Source organism: Panthera pardus, unplaced genomic scaffold, assembly GCF_024362965.1.
Source record: "Panthera pardus isolate Hobbes unplaced genomic scaffold, ASM2436296v1 HiC_scaffold_12, whole genome shotgun sequence".
Lineage (NCBI taxonomy): Eukaryota > Metazoa > Chordata > Mammalia > Carnivora > Felidae > Panthera > Panthera pardus.
Genome location: NW_026526677.1, coordinates 109,216,871 through 109,236,868, shown reverse-complemented (window position 1 = coordinate 109,236,868; position 19,998 = coordinate 109,216,871). Strand labels below are relative to the sequence as shown.

The 19,998-nt window shown below is 36.1% G+C and overlaps 1 protein-coding gene across 2 annotated transcripts; it reads right to left on the bottom strand.

Moving 5' to 3' along the window:
* Positions 1-3,425: 3,425 nt before the first annotated feature.
* Positions 3,426-4,026, bottom strand: LOC109278745 (UPF0538 protein C2orf76-like). 2 transcript variants are annotated; one of them, XM_053899249.1, is made up of 2 exons: positions 3,900-4,026; positions 3,426-3,622 (listed from the first exon to the last, which is right to left on the bottom strand). In XM_053899249.1, the coding sequence occupies exons 1-2, from the start codon at positions 4,024-4,026 to the stop codon at positions 3,426-3,428; spliced, it is 324 nt and encodes a 107-aa protein (XP_053755224.1). The 2 variants fall into 2 exon arrangements, with proteins under 2 accessions (XP_053755224.1, XP_053755223.1); XM_053899248.1 differs by having other exon boundaries at positions 3,426-3,701; positions 3,910-4,026.
* Positions 4,027-19,998: the final 15,972 nt, after the last annotated feature.

Genomic DNA, 19,998 nt, shown 5'->3' with positions numbered 1-19,998 from the left:
GTTGCTACAAAGGGCCATATTTCATTCTTTCTCATTGCCACGTAGTACTCCATTGTGTATATAAACCACAGTTTCTTTATCCATTCATCAGTTGATGAACATTTAGGCTCTTTCCATAATTTGGCCATTGTTGAGAGTGCTGCTATAAACATTGGGGTACAAGTGCCCCTATGCATCAGGACTCCTGTATCCCTTGGGTAAATTCCTAGCAGTGCTATTGCTGGGTCATAGGGTAGGTCTATTTTTAATTTTCTGAGGAACCTCCACACTGTTTTCCAGAGTGGCTGCACCAATTTGCATTCCCACCAACAGTGCAAGAGGGTTCCCGTTTCTCCACATCCTCGCCAGCATCTATAGTCTCCCGATTTGTTCATTTTGGCCACTCTGACTGGCGTGAGGTGATATCTGAGTGTGGTTTTGATTTGTATTTCCCTGATGAGGAATGACGTTGAGCATCTTTTCATGTGCCTGTTGGCCATCCGGATGTCTTCTTTAGAGAAGTGTCTATGCATGTTTTCTGACCATTTCTTCACTGGGTTATTTGTTTTTCGTGTGCCGTCTCTCCATATTTAAAGGCAGCAGTTTGCCCTGAGATTTTACCTTGCTACAAGGTGCAAGACAAGTTGTTAATTTTCCATTTGTCCAGCTTTTTCTGAGAATGGGAATGGTAACTTCCATGCTCAGTACATGTCCGAGTGGAAACTGGATATCTACAGAAAGGTTAACTGAAGATTTTAACCAAAATTTAATTTATTCAATATAAAGAGAGCTATTCTGGTTTTATGGGTTTTTTTTTTCCTTTTGTGAGCTGTGAAAGTTTGTGTTTTCAGGAATATGCTCAATTTTTCATATTCATTGTCATTAAGTTTATTATATATTCCCTTAATATCTTTAATATTTGTAGAATCTGTAATTATGTCACCTATCTCATTTCTCATCATAATAACTTGTGTGTTTTCTGTTTCCTGACTATTTTGGCTAGAGATTTTATTTCACAATTTTATTATCTTCTGAACTACTATTTTAGCCACATCCCACATATTTTGATAAGTTAATTTCCATGTAGTTCAACACATTTTCAATTTTTTAATGTTTCCTTAAATCTTGGATTATAAGTATGTTAATTTTTTAATTGAGGTATAACTGACATAATGTCATATTAGTTCAGGTGTACAACATACTGATATTTGTATATGCTGCAAAATGACCACCATAGTAACTCCCATTAATATCCATCACCATACATAATTACAAATTTTTTTCATGAGAACTTTCAACATCCGTTCTCCTAGCTACTTTCAAATATGCAATACAGTATCCTTAACTATAGTCACCACACTATAGATCCCCATGATTTATACGTTTTGCAATTGGAAATCTGTACCTTTTGAAACCCTCACACCCATTTTGCCCATCCTCCACTCTCCACCTCAGGCAGCCGCCTCATTCTGCTCTTTACACCCATGAGCTCTGGTTTTTGTTTGTTTTTTTTTTTAGATTTTTAATCTGATTTTTTTTTAGTTTTTAAATATTGTGGTTTTTCCCGATATCTTTGTTATTGGCTACTTACTTAAAATTTAATTTTGTTCAGAGAAAATTATGTAGTTTGACTTGACTCCTTTAAAATGTATTCAGATTTTTTTGATGGCCAAAAATGTGGTCTATCTTAATAAGTGCTTACTTTTACTTATTCACTTAAAAAGCACCTGTTGTTTGGTGGGAAATTTTATAAATGACACAGATCAAGTTGGTCAACACTACTGTTCAAGTCTTTATATACTTACTTATTTTCTGTCTACTGGTTTCATTAGTTATTGAGATACGGTATTAAAATATTCAATAATTGGGATTTGCCAAATATTTTCTATCAGTTTTGCTTTATTTTAGAACTCTGTTATTAGGTACACAAATGCTTAGAAATCTTATTTCCTCTTGATAAATTTACCCTTTGTAACATTATGAAATTATCCTCTTTATCCCTGGTTATATTCTTTGCTCTGAAATCTAATTTGTCTAAAATGAAAATAACCACCCCAGCTTGCTTTTGCTTGAAGTTATTATGGCATATATATTATAGCCATCCTTTCATTTTTAACCTAGCTGTGTCTTTAAAGTTTCTTGCAAGTTTCTTGTAGGCAGCATATAATAATATACTGCTTTTCTTTTAATCTAATTTGACAACCTGGGGACGCCTGGGTGGCTCAGTTGGTTAAGCATCCAACTCTTGGTTTCGTCTCAGGTCATGATCTCATGGTTTGTGGGTTCAAGCCCCACATCCAGCTCTGTGCAAAAGACACAGAGCCTGCTTGGAATTCTGTTCTCCCTCTCTCTCTCTCTCTGCCCCTCCCCTGCTCGCTCTCTCAAAAATAAATAAACATTAAACAAATTTTAATTTGGCAATCTGTACTTTTTGATTAGGCTGTTTAGACCACTTATATTTAATGTGATTTTTTAAATACCTTTGGGTTTAAACAGACCATCCTGTTAGTTTTGTTCTATATACTCCATCTGTCCTTTGATTGCCTTTTCCTCTTTTTCTTCCTTGAGACTAAATGAGCATTTTTTTTATTATTTCATTTTATCTCCTTTTTGGTTTAACAGCTACAAATTTTTGTTATGCTATTTTAGTTGTTACTTTAGGGTATATATAATACTCTTTAAAAATTTATCGCAGTTTGCTTTTAGATGATACTTTATCAGTTCTTTTATAAGAAAATTACAGAATTTTTTTACAAAATTTATTTAAAGGAGAAGTTCTAATTCTCTTCCACAAGGTTTTATGCTTTTCTTTCATACATTTTATTTATGAATTTTATAATTCCAACACATTATCACTTTTTATTTAAGAGTTAATTATATTTTTTAGGGGTGCCTGGGTGGCTCAGTCGGTTAAGCGTCTGACTTTGGCTCAGGTCTTGATCTCACAGTTCGTGGGTTCAAGCCCCATGTTGGGCTCTGTGCTGACAGCTCAGAGCCTGGAGCCTGCTTCAGATTCTGTGTCTCCCTTTCTCTCTGCCCCTCCCCTGCTCATGCTCTGTCTCTCTCTGTCTCTCAAAAATAAATAAATGTCAAAAAAAAATTTTTAAAGAGTTAATTATATTTTCAAGAAAATTGTTTAAAGTAAAAAAGAAAAGTTCTTATATTTACCCGTGTAGTTAGTTTCTGTTGTTTTCTCTTTCTGTGTGTAGATCAAGGTTTCTATATGATATAATTTACATCTACGTGAAGGACTTCTCTTAACACGTCTTGCACTGCAGGTCTCTGTGTTAAGAATCATTGCAACTTGTGTATGCATGAAGAAAATGTAATTTTCCAAAACAAGTCTTTTAAAAAAATTTTTAAGTTTGTTAATTTCAAAAACCTCACTAGTGGAATAAAAGAATTTAATACAGGCACACAAAAAAGGAAGCCCCATGAGGTTTTCACTAGGATGAAATGGGATTAGCTTTGTAGTTCTCATAATCCTCTTCATGGAAGGATGCAATTTCAGTTTCATTGCTGATTCTAGCAGCTTCCAGAATGCTACCTTCTTTTACCAGGGGTCTGCCAGTTTCCAAATTCAACACAAGTTTATTTGCGTTTGATTTATGAGCTTGATGAATTACCTTCAGTTTGTCATATGTATAATTAATGAATGGTGGTGTCAGGCTGGCCCTTAAAGAGACCTCTTGCTTTAGAAATACAACAGGGGGACTGGGTGGCTCAGTTGGTCAAGTGTCCCACTTCAGCTCAGGTCATGATCTCACAGTTTGTGAGTTCGAGCCCTGTGTCAGGCTATGTGTTGATGCTCAGAGCCTGAAGCTTGCTTTGGATTTTGTGTCTCCCTCTCCCTCTGCCCCTCTCCTGTGCTCTCTCACTCTCTCAAAAACAAATAATGAAACTTTTTTTTAATTAAAAAAAAAGAAATACTATAAATTTCTCTACAGTTTGGTCCAAATTAATTCCATGATATACTACAGGTTTGTAATTATAATGCTCAAATGAATGAATGAGGCAAACTATAATGGTCACCTCTCCAGAAGTCATGTGAAGAAATTGTTTTGATCCAAAATTTTTTTCACATGTAGGCTCCCTAGGGAATCTCTCACATACACAAACAAGGAAAACTCTGCTAATATATTTTGCCCATTTGGTTTTACCGAACATTCAGCAAGTTAAGCCTGTGATTAGTCAAAATTGGTATCCCAATATTCTTTTTTTTTTTAAGTTTATTTATTTATTTAGAGAGAGACAGAGACAGCATGAGCAGGGGAGGAGCAGAGATAGAGGGAGAAGAGAGAGAATCCCAAGCAGGATCTGCACCTTCAGCACAGAGACCGACACGGGGCTCAAACTCACAAAACCACAAGATCATGACCTGAGGTGAAACTGAGACTCTGACGCTTAACTAACTGAGCCACCCAGACACCTCCAATATTCTTCTATTTGAAGAATATTTTTAATGGTAAAGTAATTCTAGACTGATATATTTTTTTTCTTTCAATACTTTAAAGATGTTGCACCTCTATTTTTTCTTCTATTGTTTCTAGTGAGAAATCTGTCATCTATACCTTTGTTTTTCTGAACATAAGGAATATATTTTCTAAGTGATTTTGAGATTTTATTACTGGTTTTAAGCAATTTGATTAATAAATGACTTGGTATAGTTTCCTTCATCTTTCTTGTATTTAAGGTTCTTTGAACTTTTGGATTTACATGCTTGTAATTTTCAATGAATTTGGATATATTTTAGCTACTTTTTCTTCAAATGTTTTTTAAGTTCCCCCTCTCTATCCTCTTCTTAAGGGACTCTAATTATTTGTATATTTAGCTCCTTAAATTTGTCTTACAGGTCACTAATGCTTTTTCATTTTTAAGTATTTTTTTCTCTGTGTCTCATTATGGGTATTTTCTATTGCTATGTCTTCAAGTTTATTAATATGTATTTTGTGCTTTATTATTTAATCTTCTAGTAATCCTATACAGTGTATTTTTGATCTCAGAAATCATAATTTTATCATTTGAAGTTTGATTTGCTGAGTCTTTCCTCCAGCTTTTTGAACATATAAAATATGATCATAATGATCCTTTTAATGTCCCTTCTACTAAATTTACCATTTGTGTCATTTCTAGTTTCATTTTCATTGATTGATTTTTCTCATTAAGGGTTGCATTTTCCTATGTCTTTGCATGTTTGGTAATTTCACTTGGATGCTAGACCTTGTGCTTTATACCTTGTTGGGTGCTAATACTTTTTTATTCCTATAAATATGTTTGAGCTTCATTCTGGAACATAATTAAGTGATTTAAAAACTTATCCTTTTAGATGTGACTTTTAAGCTTTGTTACATGGGGACAAAGCAACATTTAATCTAGAGTTAATTTTTCCCACTACTGACATCATTAGTTACTAATTTTTTCACTCTGTTGGCAATATTCCCAGTCATATGTGACTTTCTAGGTAATTCCCTCCTCTCATTTGGCGTATTTCTTCCCCAAACTTTGAGTAATTTCCTCAAATTCATGTACTGATCATTACTGTACTGCATATTTGAAAGAGTGTCTCTGCTGATTTCTGAAGTCTTGTCTCTGTGCAGTTTTCTTCTTTATGTTATTCAGTCCTGTAAACTCTAGCTGTCTTAGCCTCTCCAAACTACCACATCTGTCTCTCAACTTAGGGAGGAGGCTCCCTTCCCTAAGCCTTGTCTGGCCAATAAGCTAGGGCAATCATACGGCTCACTTAATTTATTTCTCATATCTAAAGATCAACATTCTTAACTGCCTGATGCCCAGTGTCTTGAAAACCCTTGATTCTGATATTTTGTCTATTTTCAGAAGTTTCAGCCTAAATCTTGTCCTGATTACTCCACCTTCACCAAATGAGGAAAGCTTCTCAGTAGTTCTGTGTTGTTTCTCAATTTGGTATATTTGCATTATGTGTAATTAAATATAAACTTATACCTGTGTCTTCCATGAGCTAGAAAGTTTTTCCTAAGGGTGAGTTTTTTCTACCTTTATTGGATTCTTGAGAGGGTGAATAAAAACAAATCTATACTTCAACTTCCAAGGAAGGTGTGCTGAGAGTTTTTTCCAATTTACTTTTCAAAACCTGGAGTTACTTGATGATCCCATAAAATGGGATATGGCTTCATTCTACTGTGTGGGGAAAATTATTTCACTTACATTTGCAGCTTGTTTTATAACTTCCTTGGCCATACCAAAACATGTATCCTTTTTCAAGGAATGCAGAGTATAACTTCATTTATGATCTATTGTTTTGTTTTGGCTTCTTCTCTGCCTTTAATATCAAAATGTATCAATTTCATACTGGAAGCATTATGTTATTCTTATTTTGGAAAAATTTGATTTTACTGGAGAGGTCACTGTGCTTTCTTTGAAAATGACATGAAAACCTCTCAGGGTTCATGCGATGTTTTTCAAAATTTTGTAAGATAGGTGCAGGGCCAGCTGCTTTCAGACAATTCATTATTTGTACTCTTTTCTTTTTCTAATCCTTAAGAAAGTTATCACACTATATTCTGTTATTCAAGCTCATAAACCTTCACACTCCATATTGGCAGTGGAGCCTTGTTCACTTTGTACATTTGGAATATTCTTTAAAGTTGTAATATTTAAACTACTGTCAATTTGAGATACAGGTTTATCTTTTGTGAATTGCTTATGTAATGCAATTCATATAATATAGCAGCAAAAAGGTAAATTCATGAGGTACAACAAAAGCATACAAATGATGTAAAAATAGGTTAACCATTTTAAACTTCAACTTGATTAATGAATATTTTAAAAGACTGATGAATGCAGTCCTAAATCATTCAGTGTCTCCAAGGACATAATGATTAAAATAAAGAATAATGTATTTCTCTGCAAATATGATCAAACTTACATTTCACATGTATAATGTATTTGTGTGAACTTTTTTCTAAAATTGCCAAGGGCCTGTTAAGTACTCTATAGTCTTACAAGGATTCTGAGTTGTACATTAGCTACATTTTAGGAAATTCTGCCTTCAAAAATGCATTAAAACTATAGACCTTTTCAAATATATTTGCACAAATGTCCCTGAAATCCCTTTGCAGACCTCAGGCTAGGAATCACTCAGATGTTTACTTTGATTAAGGCACAGATCCTCCAATAAATGTGTTATGGCCAAGAGAACAGGATCTTTTGCCCCAAAGCCTAACAATTTCTTAGCAAGCAACTACCTAGGGTTACTTTTTCAAAAGGGGATTGTGACACGGCAAACAATTGTAATTCCATGCATTGTCCAGTTTGAAAACCAAAATGAGAAAAAAAACAGACACAATCAGATATCAGACACTGTGGCAAACACCATTCACAGGCAATTGATTTATCATTTATATGTGCTCAGTTTTAGAGAGATATCTAAAGCCCTTTAAACATTACTAGACTAGAAGTTACCAGAAAGGCTGCATGAAAAATCTAGAATACTATAAGGGCCAGAAACACACTTAAATGAGGCACTCGTGCTTTGACAAAACAAAAACACAAAATCTGATATGAATCTTAATGTTTTGGCTTGCCATTAGTGTATACCCTCTTGAAAATGAGTCTTGTTTAGACAGGAATAGAAAGAGCACATTTAGCCAAATTGCATCCACCATTCATGTGTTACAGATTTTAAACTCACTAGTTACCATCCACATATGTGCTCCTTTTTTAAAAGCAAAAAGATAATATTCTTCCCAAATGACATTGCAATCATATAACTCTAAGTGAAATTAAAAAACAATAACACTTCCTTTAAGGCTGAAATCAACTCACATGTAAAAATAACAAATGAAGATGCTTTAGATAGAATGATTCAAGATTTATCTAACTAAATATGGTAGAATTTGCTTTAAGATGGTTATTTAAAGGGTGCCTGGGTGACTCAGTTGGTTGAGCGTCCAACTTCAGCTCAGGTCATGATCTCATGGTTCGTGGGTTCGAGACCCAGGTCAGGCTCTGTGCTGACAGCTCAGAGCCTGGAGTCTGCTTCAGATTCTGTGTCCATCTCTCACTCTGCCCCTCCCTCACTCATGCTCTCTCTCTCTCTCTTTCTCTCTCTCTCTAAGAATAAATAAAACATTAAAAAATTTTTAAAGATGGTTATTTAAACTGCTCATCCCTATATTCTCTAGTACAGTTTGACATCTGTCCCATCTACTGACCTAAAATCAGCTGACTTTCATGAAATATTATTTCATTATTAATGAAACATCTTTTTAATATCTCCAAATGCAGGTGGACATCTTTCAAAGATACCTTCGAGGGGCGCCTGGGTGGCGCAGTCGGTTAAGCGTCCGACTTCAGCCAGGTCACGATCTCGCGGTCCGTGAGTTCGAGCCCCGCGTCAGGCTCTGGGCTGATGGCTCGGAGCCTGGAGCCTGTTTCCGATTCTGTGTCTCCCTCTCTCTCTGCCCCTCCCCCGTTCATGCTCTGTCTCTCTCTGTCCCAAAAAAAATAAATAAAAAACGTTGAAAAAAAAAAAAAAAGATACCTTCGAAAGATCTCAAGGAAATAATCTCCCTACCTACAGGATATAGCATAGTACTCCCAATAATTCATGGATATTTTACCATCCCAGTAGTACCCAGTCTTTCTCAAGGTAGGGTGAAAATTGAAACAAGTTCAGAAAATTAAACTCAGCACTGCAATCTTTACAACACAAGACTATTAGCTTCCGGAGCCTCTAACTCAGTATCTCACAGCTGGATAATTAACACATCCTGGTTACAGTGGGAACTTTCCAAATCTCTACTCCTTGATGGCTTTTTAGAGCAGTATCAATAAAGCATTTATAAATAAGCACGGATTTCCCCCATTGACTTCATTCAAAGTCTGAAACTGCCTTAGTATGAGCAAAAAGGAAAAAGTTTTAAATACTCACTGGCAGCAGGCACAGTATTCCAGAGCCTGGGGACATAATAGAGAAAAAAACTGAACTACTCCATCTTGACTTATTCAAGAAATTCTTAGAGGGTTGCATATAGCATACACAAGACTTTAAAATATAGTGATATAGCCAGGGAAGTGGGCTTGGAGCTGCTATACTGAGAGAGGAAGAAAACATTGATTAATCAGCATAATCAGACTGCAGACTTTTGCAGTAGAAAGTACCCTGGATGTAGGTCAGAAGATCTGAGTCCCAGATCAGCTCTCCCATTATCATCTCTATGGCCCAAGGCAAGTGACTCGTATTCTCTGATGCAGTTCCTGCAGAAATAATAAAATCCTCCTAGGACAGTTACTAGAGATGATGATTTTTAAAATAAAATAAAAGCACCTGGGGTCTGAAAAGGTGGGTTTTAATCTTACCTCTGAAATGTCTGATTAATGTCTTTGAATATGTCACTTAACCTCTCTGAACTTCAGTTTCTTCGCACTGTATATAAAATAATTGCTGGTGCTCAGGTGGAGTGCTGTAAAGCAAATGTGTACCAGGTCCATACCAAGACTTAAAGAATGAGAGCCCGAAGTGATCTATGCTAAATGGACAATGAACACTGCTGCATTATAGCTGCACTAAGGAGGGCTCCTGGAAACTGGTCAGTTCTAACTTTTTAAGTCTATCTTCCTTGGGAATTTGTAGTCCTTTTTATCTCAGCTGGCTTAGAGACAAGCTGTTTGACAAGATGTAATGTTTGGTGATCTTTGCAGGGATCCACACAGACAAAGTCCATCCAGGTAGAACACAGATTCCTGAAAAATTCTTCGTAACAAAGTCTTTTCCCTATGTCTTAGCCCTCCTATCTCTCAAACATACACTGACACAGACAGGAAGAGAGAAAGATGGTTTCAACATCTTATAGTTAACTAATGAAGGTTTTATTTTCTGGTCTTTGTCTTTTTACAGTGTTCTTTCTAAAACCAAAAGTAGTAAAAAGAATGAGAAGCAAAGAAAAAAGAAAGAAAGAAAGAAAGAAAGAAAGAAAGAAAGAAAGAAAGAAAGAAAGAAAGAAAAATAAAACCCCCAAAAAACAAACAAAAAAACACTGATCCATCTCTGTTATAACTAGAAAAAAGGTACAGCTCCAAGTCACAATCTATGAAGAGTGGTATATATTCTACATACAGTATAATTTCAGCTAAGTCCAGGAAAGATGCTGAGAATGGAAATGTCTCTGTACAACTCTGTTAGTGCCCCAAATCCATCCAAAGTGGGTGGCAAAAATAATGTAATGAACCAATGATCCACTGCTTGAAGTAGCAAGATCTAGGAGCCTATGAAGACGGAAGGTTCCTGAGCCATGCAGTAGAAGATACAAGGCACAAAGAAGATTCATTCAGACTTGCCTTCTTTCAAAGAAATATACTGTTAGTGAGACAGAGTTGAAGAGGAGTGAGTGGCAATCAGTCCTGCAATGTATAGAGAAGGCAGTGCCCAATTGTCTGATACATCAAGGGCTGATAAGATGCATAGTTTTGCTATTAGCCAGGCAGATCTGGTCAGTCAGAGCAGAGATGTAACTGAGAGACCTCAACACCAATGCACCTAATAATTAAAGTTGCTTTCTGCTCTAGATTTTTCCTTTAATCTTTCCCTTACATTGTTTTTCTTTAAATATCAGGCATAGAAAAATGGCCCCTGTTTAAAGATCATTGATGTCTGAAACATGGAAAAAGAAATAATACATATTTTAACATATATAGTATAAGAAATATATAAGAAAATAAAAGCAAAGAGATAAAAATAAGCAAAAGTTAAAAGTATTAAAAAGATAGAAAAACTTTGCATAACCATCTCCCATGAATTAAACAAAATACTGTCTTTCTGAAAAAAAGATTTCAAAGGAGAGATAATAATCTATCAAAGTAGATTCAAAGTGAGATGCTATAAACTCAAATAAGAAATGTAAGAGGGGAGAAGCCAAGATGGCAGAACAGCATGGAAATTTTTTGTGTCTCACATCCATGAAATACAGCCAGACCAATAGTAAACCATCCTGCACACCTAGAAAACTGATCTGAGGATTAACACAACAATCTGCACAACCTGAACCATAGAATTCAGCAGGTACACGGCGTGGAGAGGTGAACTTGGGGAGAGAGAAGCTGCAGAGGGCAAGGAACCACTTTTGCACACAGAGTGAAGATGGAGACAGGGACGGGGAGGGGAATACAGGAAAAGCACCCCTCCATAAAAGCAGCTGGAGAGAAAGTGGAAAATTGGAAACAGCCACAGTGACTGGACTAAAAAGGGAGAAAGGAGAAAGGAGAGGGTTTAGATTCCATTCAGATGGTAAACAAGGGGAGTGCAGAGTCTGAAACTCCACAGCTGGACACCTGGATGTGCTCTGGTGGGAAGAGCAAATCCCCAAGAGCAGAGTGGGGTCCAGGAGGTTCTCAGGACACATGGGGAGAAGCGGTTCCACTGCTGGAAGCACATTTGGTAGAGGCTGTGAGGCCACCTGGGCCCAGAAGACCCCAGAGAATGGCCACATTCATTGGTGCTGGAATAAGGTCATTGTGGGTAAAGCCTGGTGCCAGATATGTGTTGTGATTTTCCATAATCCCTGAGGTGCTGCTGCTACACTGTCTTGTGAACCTTTTCTGGGGCGGGCTGGCACCTGGCCACAGTCTCTGGGCATCGGCAGCAGCACCATCCCACGAATCTTCCTGGGTGCAGCCAGCACCCCGCCATTGCTCTGTGAGACCCTCTGCAGAGGGGTGGAGCAGGTCAAAGCCACAGTCCCTCAGAAGTGGGGGGCAGGGGAAGGCAGCCACATCTGAGAAAAAACTCAGGAGAGAGGTACTACCTGGGGCTTGGTTACGGACAGTGTGGAAGTGGGGAGTGGACAGAAGCCAAGACAAAGGATGGGTGCACGATTGTTGATCGGGGAGAACAGAGGTCTGATACTAGAGACCAGGTAGCTGGGTGCCACCATTTTCACCGCTCCCGCGCATGCACACCTACATGCGCCGCAACAATCCACCCTAGTAGGCTAGGAGCTCCGTCTATTGGAGAATGGAGCCATTACACTAAGTCCTGCCCAACTGGGCCAACCTCACTCTTCAAGAACCCAAGTCTCACCACCTGCTTAGTTTATGGAATATAAAGTAATTCATAGTTTGACTTCTAGGGGAAATCAAAGTAATTTCAGTCTTATTAGGGTCTGTTAGCTGGTCCAACTATTCAATTTTCTTTTTTTTTCTTTTTTTTTTTTTGTTTCTCTTTTTTGTTTCTTTTCTTTTTCTTGAATACAGAAAGAGAAAAAATTCATTTTTATTTTCAATTTTTATTAAAAATATTTTTCTTTAATTTTTCTTATACTATATTTTCTACTTTTATGCAAATTTTTTCAAATTCTATTTTACTTCCATCATTTCATTTTAGTCTACTTCAGTGTATTCATGTTTTTCAAATTTTCAAACGATTTTCTTTTTTTTTCTTTTTCCCCCCTTTTTTCTCTATCAAGCCACTTTCAACACCCAGACCAAAAGATACCTAGTATCTAGCATCATTTACTCAATTTGTGTGTGTGTGTTTGTTTTAATTTTTTAACTTTAATTTTTTTAATTTATTTTTTTCTCCTTCATTAATTTCTTTTCTCCCTTCAAAATGACAAAATGAAGGAACTCACCCCAAAAGAGCAGAAGAAACGACAGCCAGGAACGTAACCAACACAGATACAAGCAACGTGTCTGAACGAGAATTTAGAATCACAATAATAAGAATATTATCTGGAATCAAAAATAGATTAGAATCCCTTTCTGTGGAAACAAAAGAAGTAAAAGCTTGTCAGGCTGAAATAAAAAATGCTATAACTGAGCTGTAATCTCGAATGGATGCCATGGTGGCAAGGATGGATGAAGCAGAACAGAGAATCAGCAATATAGAGGACAAACTTATGGAAAACAATGAAGCAGAAAAAAAGAGGGAGGCTAAGGCAAAAGAGAACAATTTAAAAATTAGAGAAATCAGTGATGCATTAAAAAGGAACAACAGCAGAATCATAGGGGTCCCAGAAGAGGAAGAGAGAGAAATAGAGGTAGAAGTGAGCAAATTATAGCAGAAAACTTTACTAACCTGGGAAAAGACAGACATCAAAATCCAGGAAGCACAGAGGACTCCAATTATATTTAAAAAACTGACCATCAACAAGGCATATCTTGGTCAAATTCACAAAATTCTCAGGAAAGGAGAGAACCATAAAAGCAGAAAGGGAAAAAAAAGTCCTTAACCTACAAGGGAAGACAGATCAGGTTTGCAGCAGACCTATCCACAGAAACTTGGCAGGCCAGAAAGGAGTGGCAGGATATATTCAATGTTCTGAGTTGGAAAAAATATGCATCCAAGAATTCTTTATCCAGCAAGGCTGTCATTCAAAATAGAAGAAGAAATAAAAAGTTTCCCAGACAAACAAAAATTAAAGGAGTTTGTGACCACTAAGCCAGCCCTGCAAGAAATTTTAAGGGGGACTCTCTGAGGGGAGAAAAGATGAATGAATGAATGAATGAGTGAGTGAATAAATACCAAAAGCAACAAAGATTAGAAAGGACCAGAGAACACACCAGAAACTCCAACTCTACAAGAAACATAATGGCAATAAATTCATACCTTTCAGTACTCACTCTAAACGTCAATGGACTCAATGCTCCAATCAAAAGACATAAGGTAACAGAATGGATAAGAAAACAAGATCCATCTATATTCTGTTTACAAGAAACCCACTTTAGACCTAAAGACACCTACAGATTGAAAATCAGGGGATGGAGAACCATCTATCATGCTAATGGCCAACAAAAGAAAGCCAGAGTAGCCATACTTATATCAGACAATCTAGACTTTAAAATAAAGACTGTATCAAGAGATGCAGAAGGGCATTATATCATAATCAAGGGGTCTATAGACCAAGAAGACCTAACAATTGTAAACATTTATGTGCCAATGTGAGAGCACCCAAATGTATAAATCAATTAATCACAAACATCAAGAAACTCATTGATAGTAATACCATCATAGTAGGAGACTTCAACACCCCACTCACTGCAATGGACAGATCATCTAATCAAAAAATCAACAAGGAAACAATGGCTTTGAATGACACACTGGACCAGATGGACTTAACAGATATATTCAGAACATTTCATCCTAAAGCAGCAGAATATACATTCTTCTCCAGTGTACATGTAATGTTCTCCAGAATAGACCACATACTGGGACACAAATCAGCCCTCAGCAAGTACAAAAAGACTGAGATCGTACCGTGCATATTTTCAGACCACAATGCTATGAAACTCCAAATCAACCACAAGAAAAAATATGGAAAGGTAACAAATACTTGGAGACTAAAGAGAATTCAACTAAAGAATAAATGGGATAACCAAGAAATTAAACAGGAAATTGAAAAGTATAGGGAAGCCAGTGAAAATGATAACACCACAACCCAAAACCTCTGGGACAAAACAAAGGCGGTCATAAGAGGAAAATATATAGCACTCCAGCCTTCCTAAAGAAGGAAGAAAGGTCTCAGACACACCTTATTCCTTAATTAAAGAGCTGGAAAAAGAACAGCAAATAAAACCCAAAACCAGAAGAAGATAGGAAATAATAAAGATTAGAGCAGACATTAATGTTATCAACCAAAAAAAAAAAAAAAAAAAAAAGTAGAGCAGATCAATGAAACCAGAAGCTGGTTCTTTGAAAGAATTAACAAAATTGATAAAACACTAGCCAGTTTGATCAAAAAGAAAAAGGAAAGGATCCAAATAAATAAAATCAAGAATGAAGAGGAGAGATCACAACCAACACAGCAGAAATAAAAACAATAATAAGAGAGTATTATGAGCAATTATACACCAACAAAATGGGGAACCTGGAAGAAATGGACAAATTCCTACAAACATATATAATACCAAAATTGAAACGGGAAGATAAAGAAAATTTGAACAGACCCATAACCAGTAAATAAATTGAATTAGTAATCAAAAATCCCCCCCCCCCCAAAAAAAGAGTCCAGGGCCAGATGGCTTTCCAGGGGAATTCTATCAAACATTTAATGAAGAGTTAACACCTATTCTCTTGAAGCTGTCCCAAAAAAATAGAAATAGAAGGAAAACCTCCAAACTCTATGAGGCCAGAATTACCTTGTTTCCAAAACCAGACAGAGACCCCACTAAAAAGGAGAACTATTGCCCAATTTCCCTGATGAACATGGATGCAAAAATCCTCAACAAGATATTAGCCAACCGGATCCAACAATACATTAAAAAAATTATTCACTACCGGGGCGCCTGGGTGGCTCAGGTGGTTGAGTATCTGACTTCAGCTCAGGTCATGATCTCGCAGTCTGTGGGTTTGAGCCCTGCGTTGGGCTGTGTGCTGACAGCTCAGAGCCTGGAGCCTGCTGCAGATTCTGTGTCTCCCTCTCTTTCTCTGCCTTTCCCCCACTCATGCTCTGTCTCTCTCTCTGTCAAAAATAAATAAACATTTATAAAAATTGTTTTTAAATTATTCACTACCACCAAGTGGGATTTATACCTGGGATGCAGGGCTGGTTCAATATCCAAAAAACAATTAATATGATTCATCACATCAATAAAATAAAGGCCAAGAACCATATGATCCTCTCAATAGATGCAGAGAAAGCATTTGACAAAATACAGCATCCTTTCTTGATAAAAACCCCAAGAAGGTAGGGATAGAAGGGTCACACCTCAAGATCATAAAAGCCATATATGAATGACTAGACACTAAAATCATCCTCAGTGGAGAAAAACTGAGAGCTGTCCCCCTAAGGTCAGGAACAAGACAGGACGTCCACTCTTGTCACTGTTATTAAACATAGTATTGGAAGTCTTAGCCTCTGCAATCAGACAACACAAAGAAATAAAAGGCATCCAAATCAGCCAGAAGGAGGTCAAACTTTCACTCTTCACAGATGGTATGAAACTCTATATGGAAAACCCAAAAGATTCCACCAAAAAACTGCTAGAACTGATCCATGAATTCAGCAAAGTGGCAGGAGATAAAATCAATGCACAGAAACCTGTTGCATTCCTATTCACCAACAATGAAGCAACAGAAAGAGAAATCAAGGAATCAATTCCATTTACAATTGCACCAAAACCCATAAAATACCTAGGAATAAATCTAACCAAAGAGGTGGAAAATCTATACACTGAAATCTATAGAAAGTTTATGAAAGAAATTGAAGAAGACATAAAAAAATGGAAAAAGATTCCATGCCCTTGGATAGGAAGAACAAATATTGTTAAAATGTTGATACTACCCAAAGTAATCTACATATTCAATGCAATTCCTATCAAAGTAACACCAGCATTCTTCACAGAGATAGAACAATCCTAAAATTTGTATGGAACTAGAAAAGACCCTGAATAGCCAAAGCGATCTTGAAAAAGAAAACCAAAGCAGGAGGCATCACAATCACGAACTTCAAGCTGTATTACAAAGCTGTAATCATCAAGACAGTATGGTACTGGCACAAGAACAGACACTCAGATCAATGGAACAGAATAGAGAACCCAGAAATGGACCCACAACTGTATGGCCAACTAATCTTTGACAAAGCAGGAAAGAATATCCAATGGAATAAAGACAGTCTCTTCAGCAAGTGGTGCTGGGAACACTAGACAGCAACATGCAGAAGAATGAACCTGGACCACTTTCTTACACCATACACAAAAATAAAGTCAAAATGGATGAAAGATCTAAATGTAAGATAGGAAGTCACCAAAATCCTTGAGGAGAAAGCAGACAAAACCTCTACGATCTTGGCCGCAGCAATTTCTTAGTCAACACGTCTCCAGAAGCAAGGGAAACAAAAGCAAAAATGAACTATTGGGACCTCATCAAAATAAAAGGCTTCTGCACAGCGAAATAAACAATCAGCAAAATTAAATGCAACTGACAGAATGGGAGAAGATATTTGCAAACGACAACAGAAGTTGTCGAGGATGCAGAGAAAGAGGATCTCTTGTGCATTGTTGGTGGGAATGCAAGCTGGTGCACCCACTCTGGAAAACAGTATGGAGGTTCCTCAAAAAACTAAAAATAGAACTACCCTATGACCCAGCAACTGCACTGCTAGGTATTTATCCAAGGGATATGGGTGTGCTCTTTCGAAGGGACATATACACCCCCAATGTTTATAACAGCACTATCAACAATAGCCAAAGTATGGAAAGAGCCCAAATGTCCATCGATGGATGAATGGATAAAGAAGATGTGGTGTATATATACAATGGAGTATTACTCAGCAATCAAAAAGAATGAAATCTTGCCATTTGCAACTACGTGGATGGAACTGAGGGTATTATGCTAAGCAAAATTAGTCAGAGAAAGACAAATATCATATGACTTCACTCATATGAGGACTTTAAGAGACAAAACAGATGAACATAAGGGAAGGGAAACAAAAATAATATAAAAACAGGGAGAGGGACAGAACATAAGAGACTCAAAAATATGGAGAAAAAAACAGAGGGTTACTGGAGGGTGTGTGGGAGGGGGGATGGGCTAAATGTGTAAGGGGCATTAAGGAATCTACTCCTGAAATCATTGTTGCACTATATGCTAACTAATTTGGATGTAAATTTTTTAAAAAAAGAAAAAATTTTTTAAAAGAAAATAAATTTTTAAAAAATGACATTTTTCCAAATAAAAAAATAATGGGATTGTCTAATTACAGTTTTATATTTTTGTTGAGATTGAGTTAAATGTGTAGATAAATTCAAGCATATTTTACGTCCTTTGTTTTTCCAAGAACAAGTCATATCTCTTTATTCATCTAAGTCTTAGTTAATTTCCCTCAAAAAATACTACCTTCATGTTTTTAGGTATTCCATTTTTCAATTGCTATAGTAAGTGAGATATTTTATCAACATACTTTTTAGCAGTTTTATTAAAGCATAACTGTAACATTAAACATAAAATTTATTCATTGTAAGTATACAGTTTGATTTTTAATAGATTTATACTTTGTGCAGTCATGACCCCACAAAGTTCCCTCATGCCCATTTGCCATCAATTCTTGTGCCCACTTCCAGTTTCAGGGAATAATTGATGTGCTATTTCTATAGTTTTGTCTTTTCTATAAATTTCTTATAAATGGAATTATATGTAACCTTTTGTTTTTGATTTATTTTCATTTTTATTAATATATTCAGTATTTATTTTATTACTTTTAAGAAACAGATCTAGTGTTTATTATGTGTTATGTATAGGATTCATGTTCAATCCATTAACTATTCGTATTAATTACTTCTCTTTTCATTGACTATATTTTTTTGTTACACTTCTAATTTTTGAGGGGAACTACATATTTATTTATCATTTTTCTATCTTGCTCAGTAATTAAGCATTTTGGGATGTGAATATCTCTCAAACTCTTTTAAATTGTATTCCATAGGTTCTGATGTGTACACTGTTATCATTTTACTTTGTCAACTTTCTGCAATATTTAGATATTTCTCTTTGGCTCACATTGTTTGAGAGAGAGTTTTAAATTTTCAACTAGTCAAGATGTAATTTCTCTTTCAAAAACATTAATTTCTAGCTTTTCTATTTTTTTAATTCTTGAAAGAAGTGTGTTCTTATTGTTTCTATATATATATTTCTTATTTCATGGCACTTTCTGGTTAATTTTTGTAAATACTCTGTGGTCATTTGATTACAAATTGTATATTCTGTTTAGTGTATATTTATACATCAATATATTAGTCTAAGGCTGTATGCTGGAGTAGGGTCTTGGAATATACTCTATTTTATAAGATTCCTGGCAGAGTTTGCTGCAAGTGATCCTTGGAACATAGTCAGAGAAAGTCTTCTCTATATTGTTACTTATTTGTATTATGCACTTAATTTTTTTATTTTTTTAATATATGAAATTTATTGCCAAATTGGTTTCCATACAACACCCAGTGCTCATCCCAAAAGATGCCCTCTTCAATACCCATCACCTACCCACCCCTCCCTCCCACCCCCCATCAACCCTCAATTTGTTCTCAGTTTTTAAGAGTCTCTTATGCTTCGGCTCTCTCCCACTCTAACCTCTTTTTTTTTTTTCCTTCCCCTCCTCCATGGGTTTCTGTTAAGTTTCTCAGAATCCACATAAGAGTGAAAACATATGCTATCTGTCTTTCTCTGTATGGCTTATTTCACCTAGCATCACACTCTCCAGTTCCATCCACGTTGCTACAAAGGGCCTTATTTCATTCTTTCTCATTGCCATGTAGTACTCCATTGTGTATATAAACCACAATTTCTTTATCCATTCATCAGTTGATGGACATTTAGGCTCTTTCCATAATTTGGCTATGGTTGAGAGTGCTGCTATAAACATTGGGGTACAAGTGCCCCTATGCATCAGTACTCCTGTATCCCTTGGGTAAATTCCTATCAGTGCTACTGCTGGGTCATAGGGTTAATTTTTTAACCCTATGGGTCATAGGTTGCTGGGTCATAGGGTTAATTTTTTATGAGCTGAGAGAGGTGGATGAAAATTACCTTAATATTATTCTACTTTTTGTTATAGTTGTTTTGGTTGCCATTTTGAAATGATACTATGCTATTTGATGCAACAAAATTTATAAAAATTTATGCTTTATCAATTGCCCTTCTTTATTCATTTTTTAACCCTGTGTGATTCTAACATCTAACTAATCCTGTATTAATATCCAGTTTGCTTGTGTGCTAGTGTGTGTGTGTGTGTTTTCCTAGTAATATTCGGCCCACTTTTTAAAAACTTAAAAACTTTCTAAATGACTTTGCTGCAAATGTATTTCTTATGGACAGAAAATATTGGATTTTCTGGGGACCCAGTCTTGACAGTGTTATCCCTTTAATAGTTCAGTTTTTCTCATTTTCATTATGACATATATGTGATCTTGGGCTGTCGTATTTTGGAAAAAATGAGAATTTGTGTTGGCTTTAGATATGGAAATTGTCAGAAGTTCTTCTATTTAATTCAGATTGTCATAAACAGCTGCAGCGGAGATCACTAATTATAAAACTTATCTCAACGACCAGAAGTT

What these genes read in the sequence shown, in the direction of transcription:
- LOC109278745 (XM_053899248.1), bottom strand. Translation starts at nt 4,026, where the DNA reads ATGACTTCTGGAGAGGTGACCATTATAGTTTGCCTCATTCATTCATTT. An exon ending in AAACTGTAGAGAAATTTATA is followed by an intron (nt 3,702 to 3,909) that starts GTATTTCTTTTT and finishes TGACCAACTGAG; the next exon opens with CCACCCAGTCCCCCTGTTGT.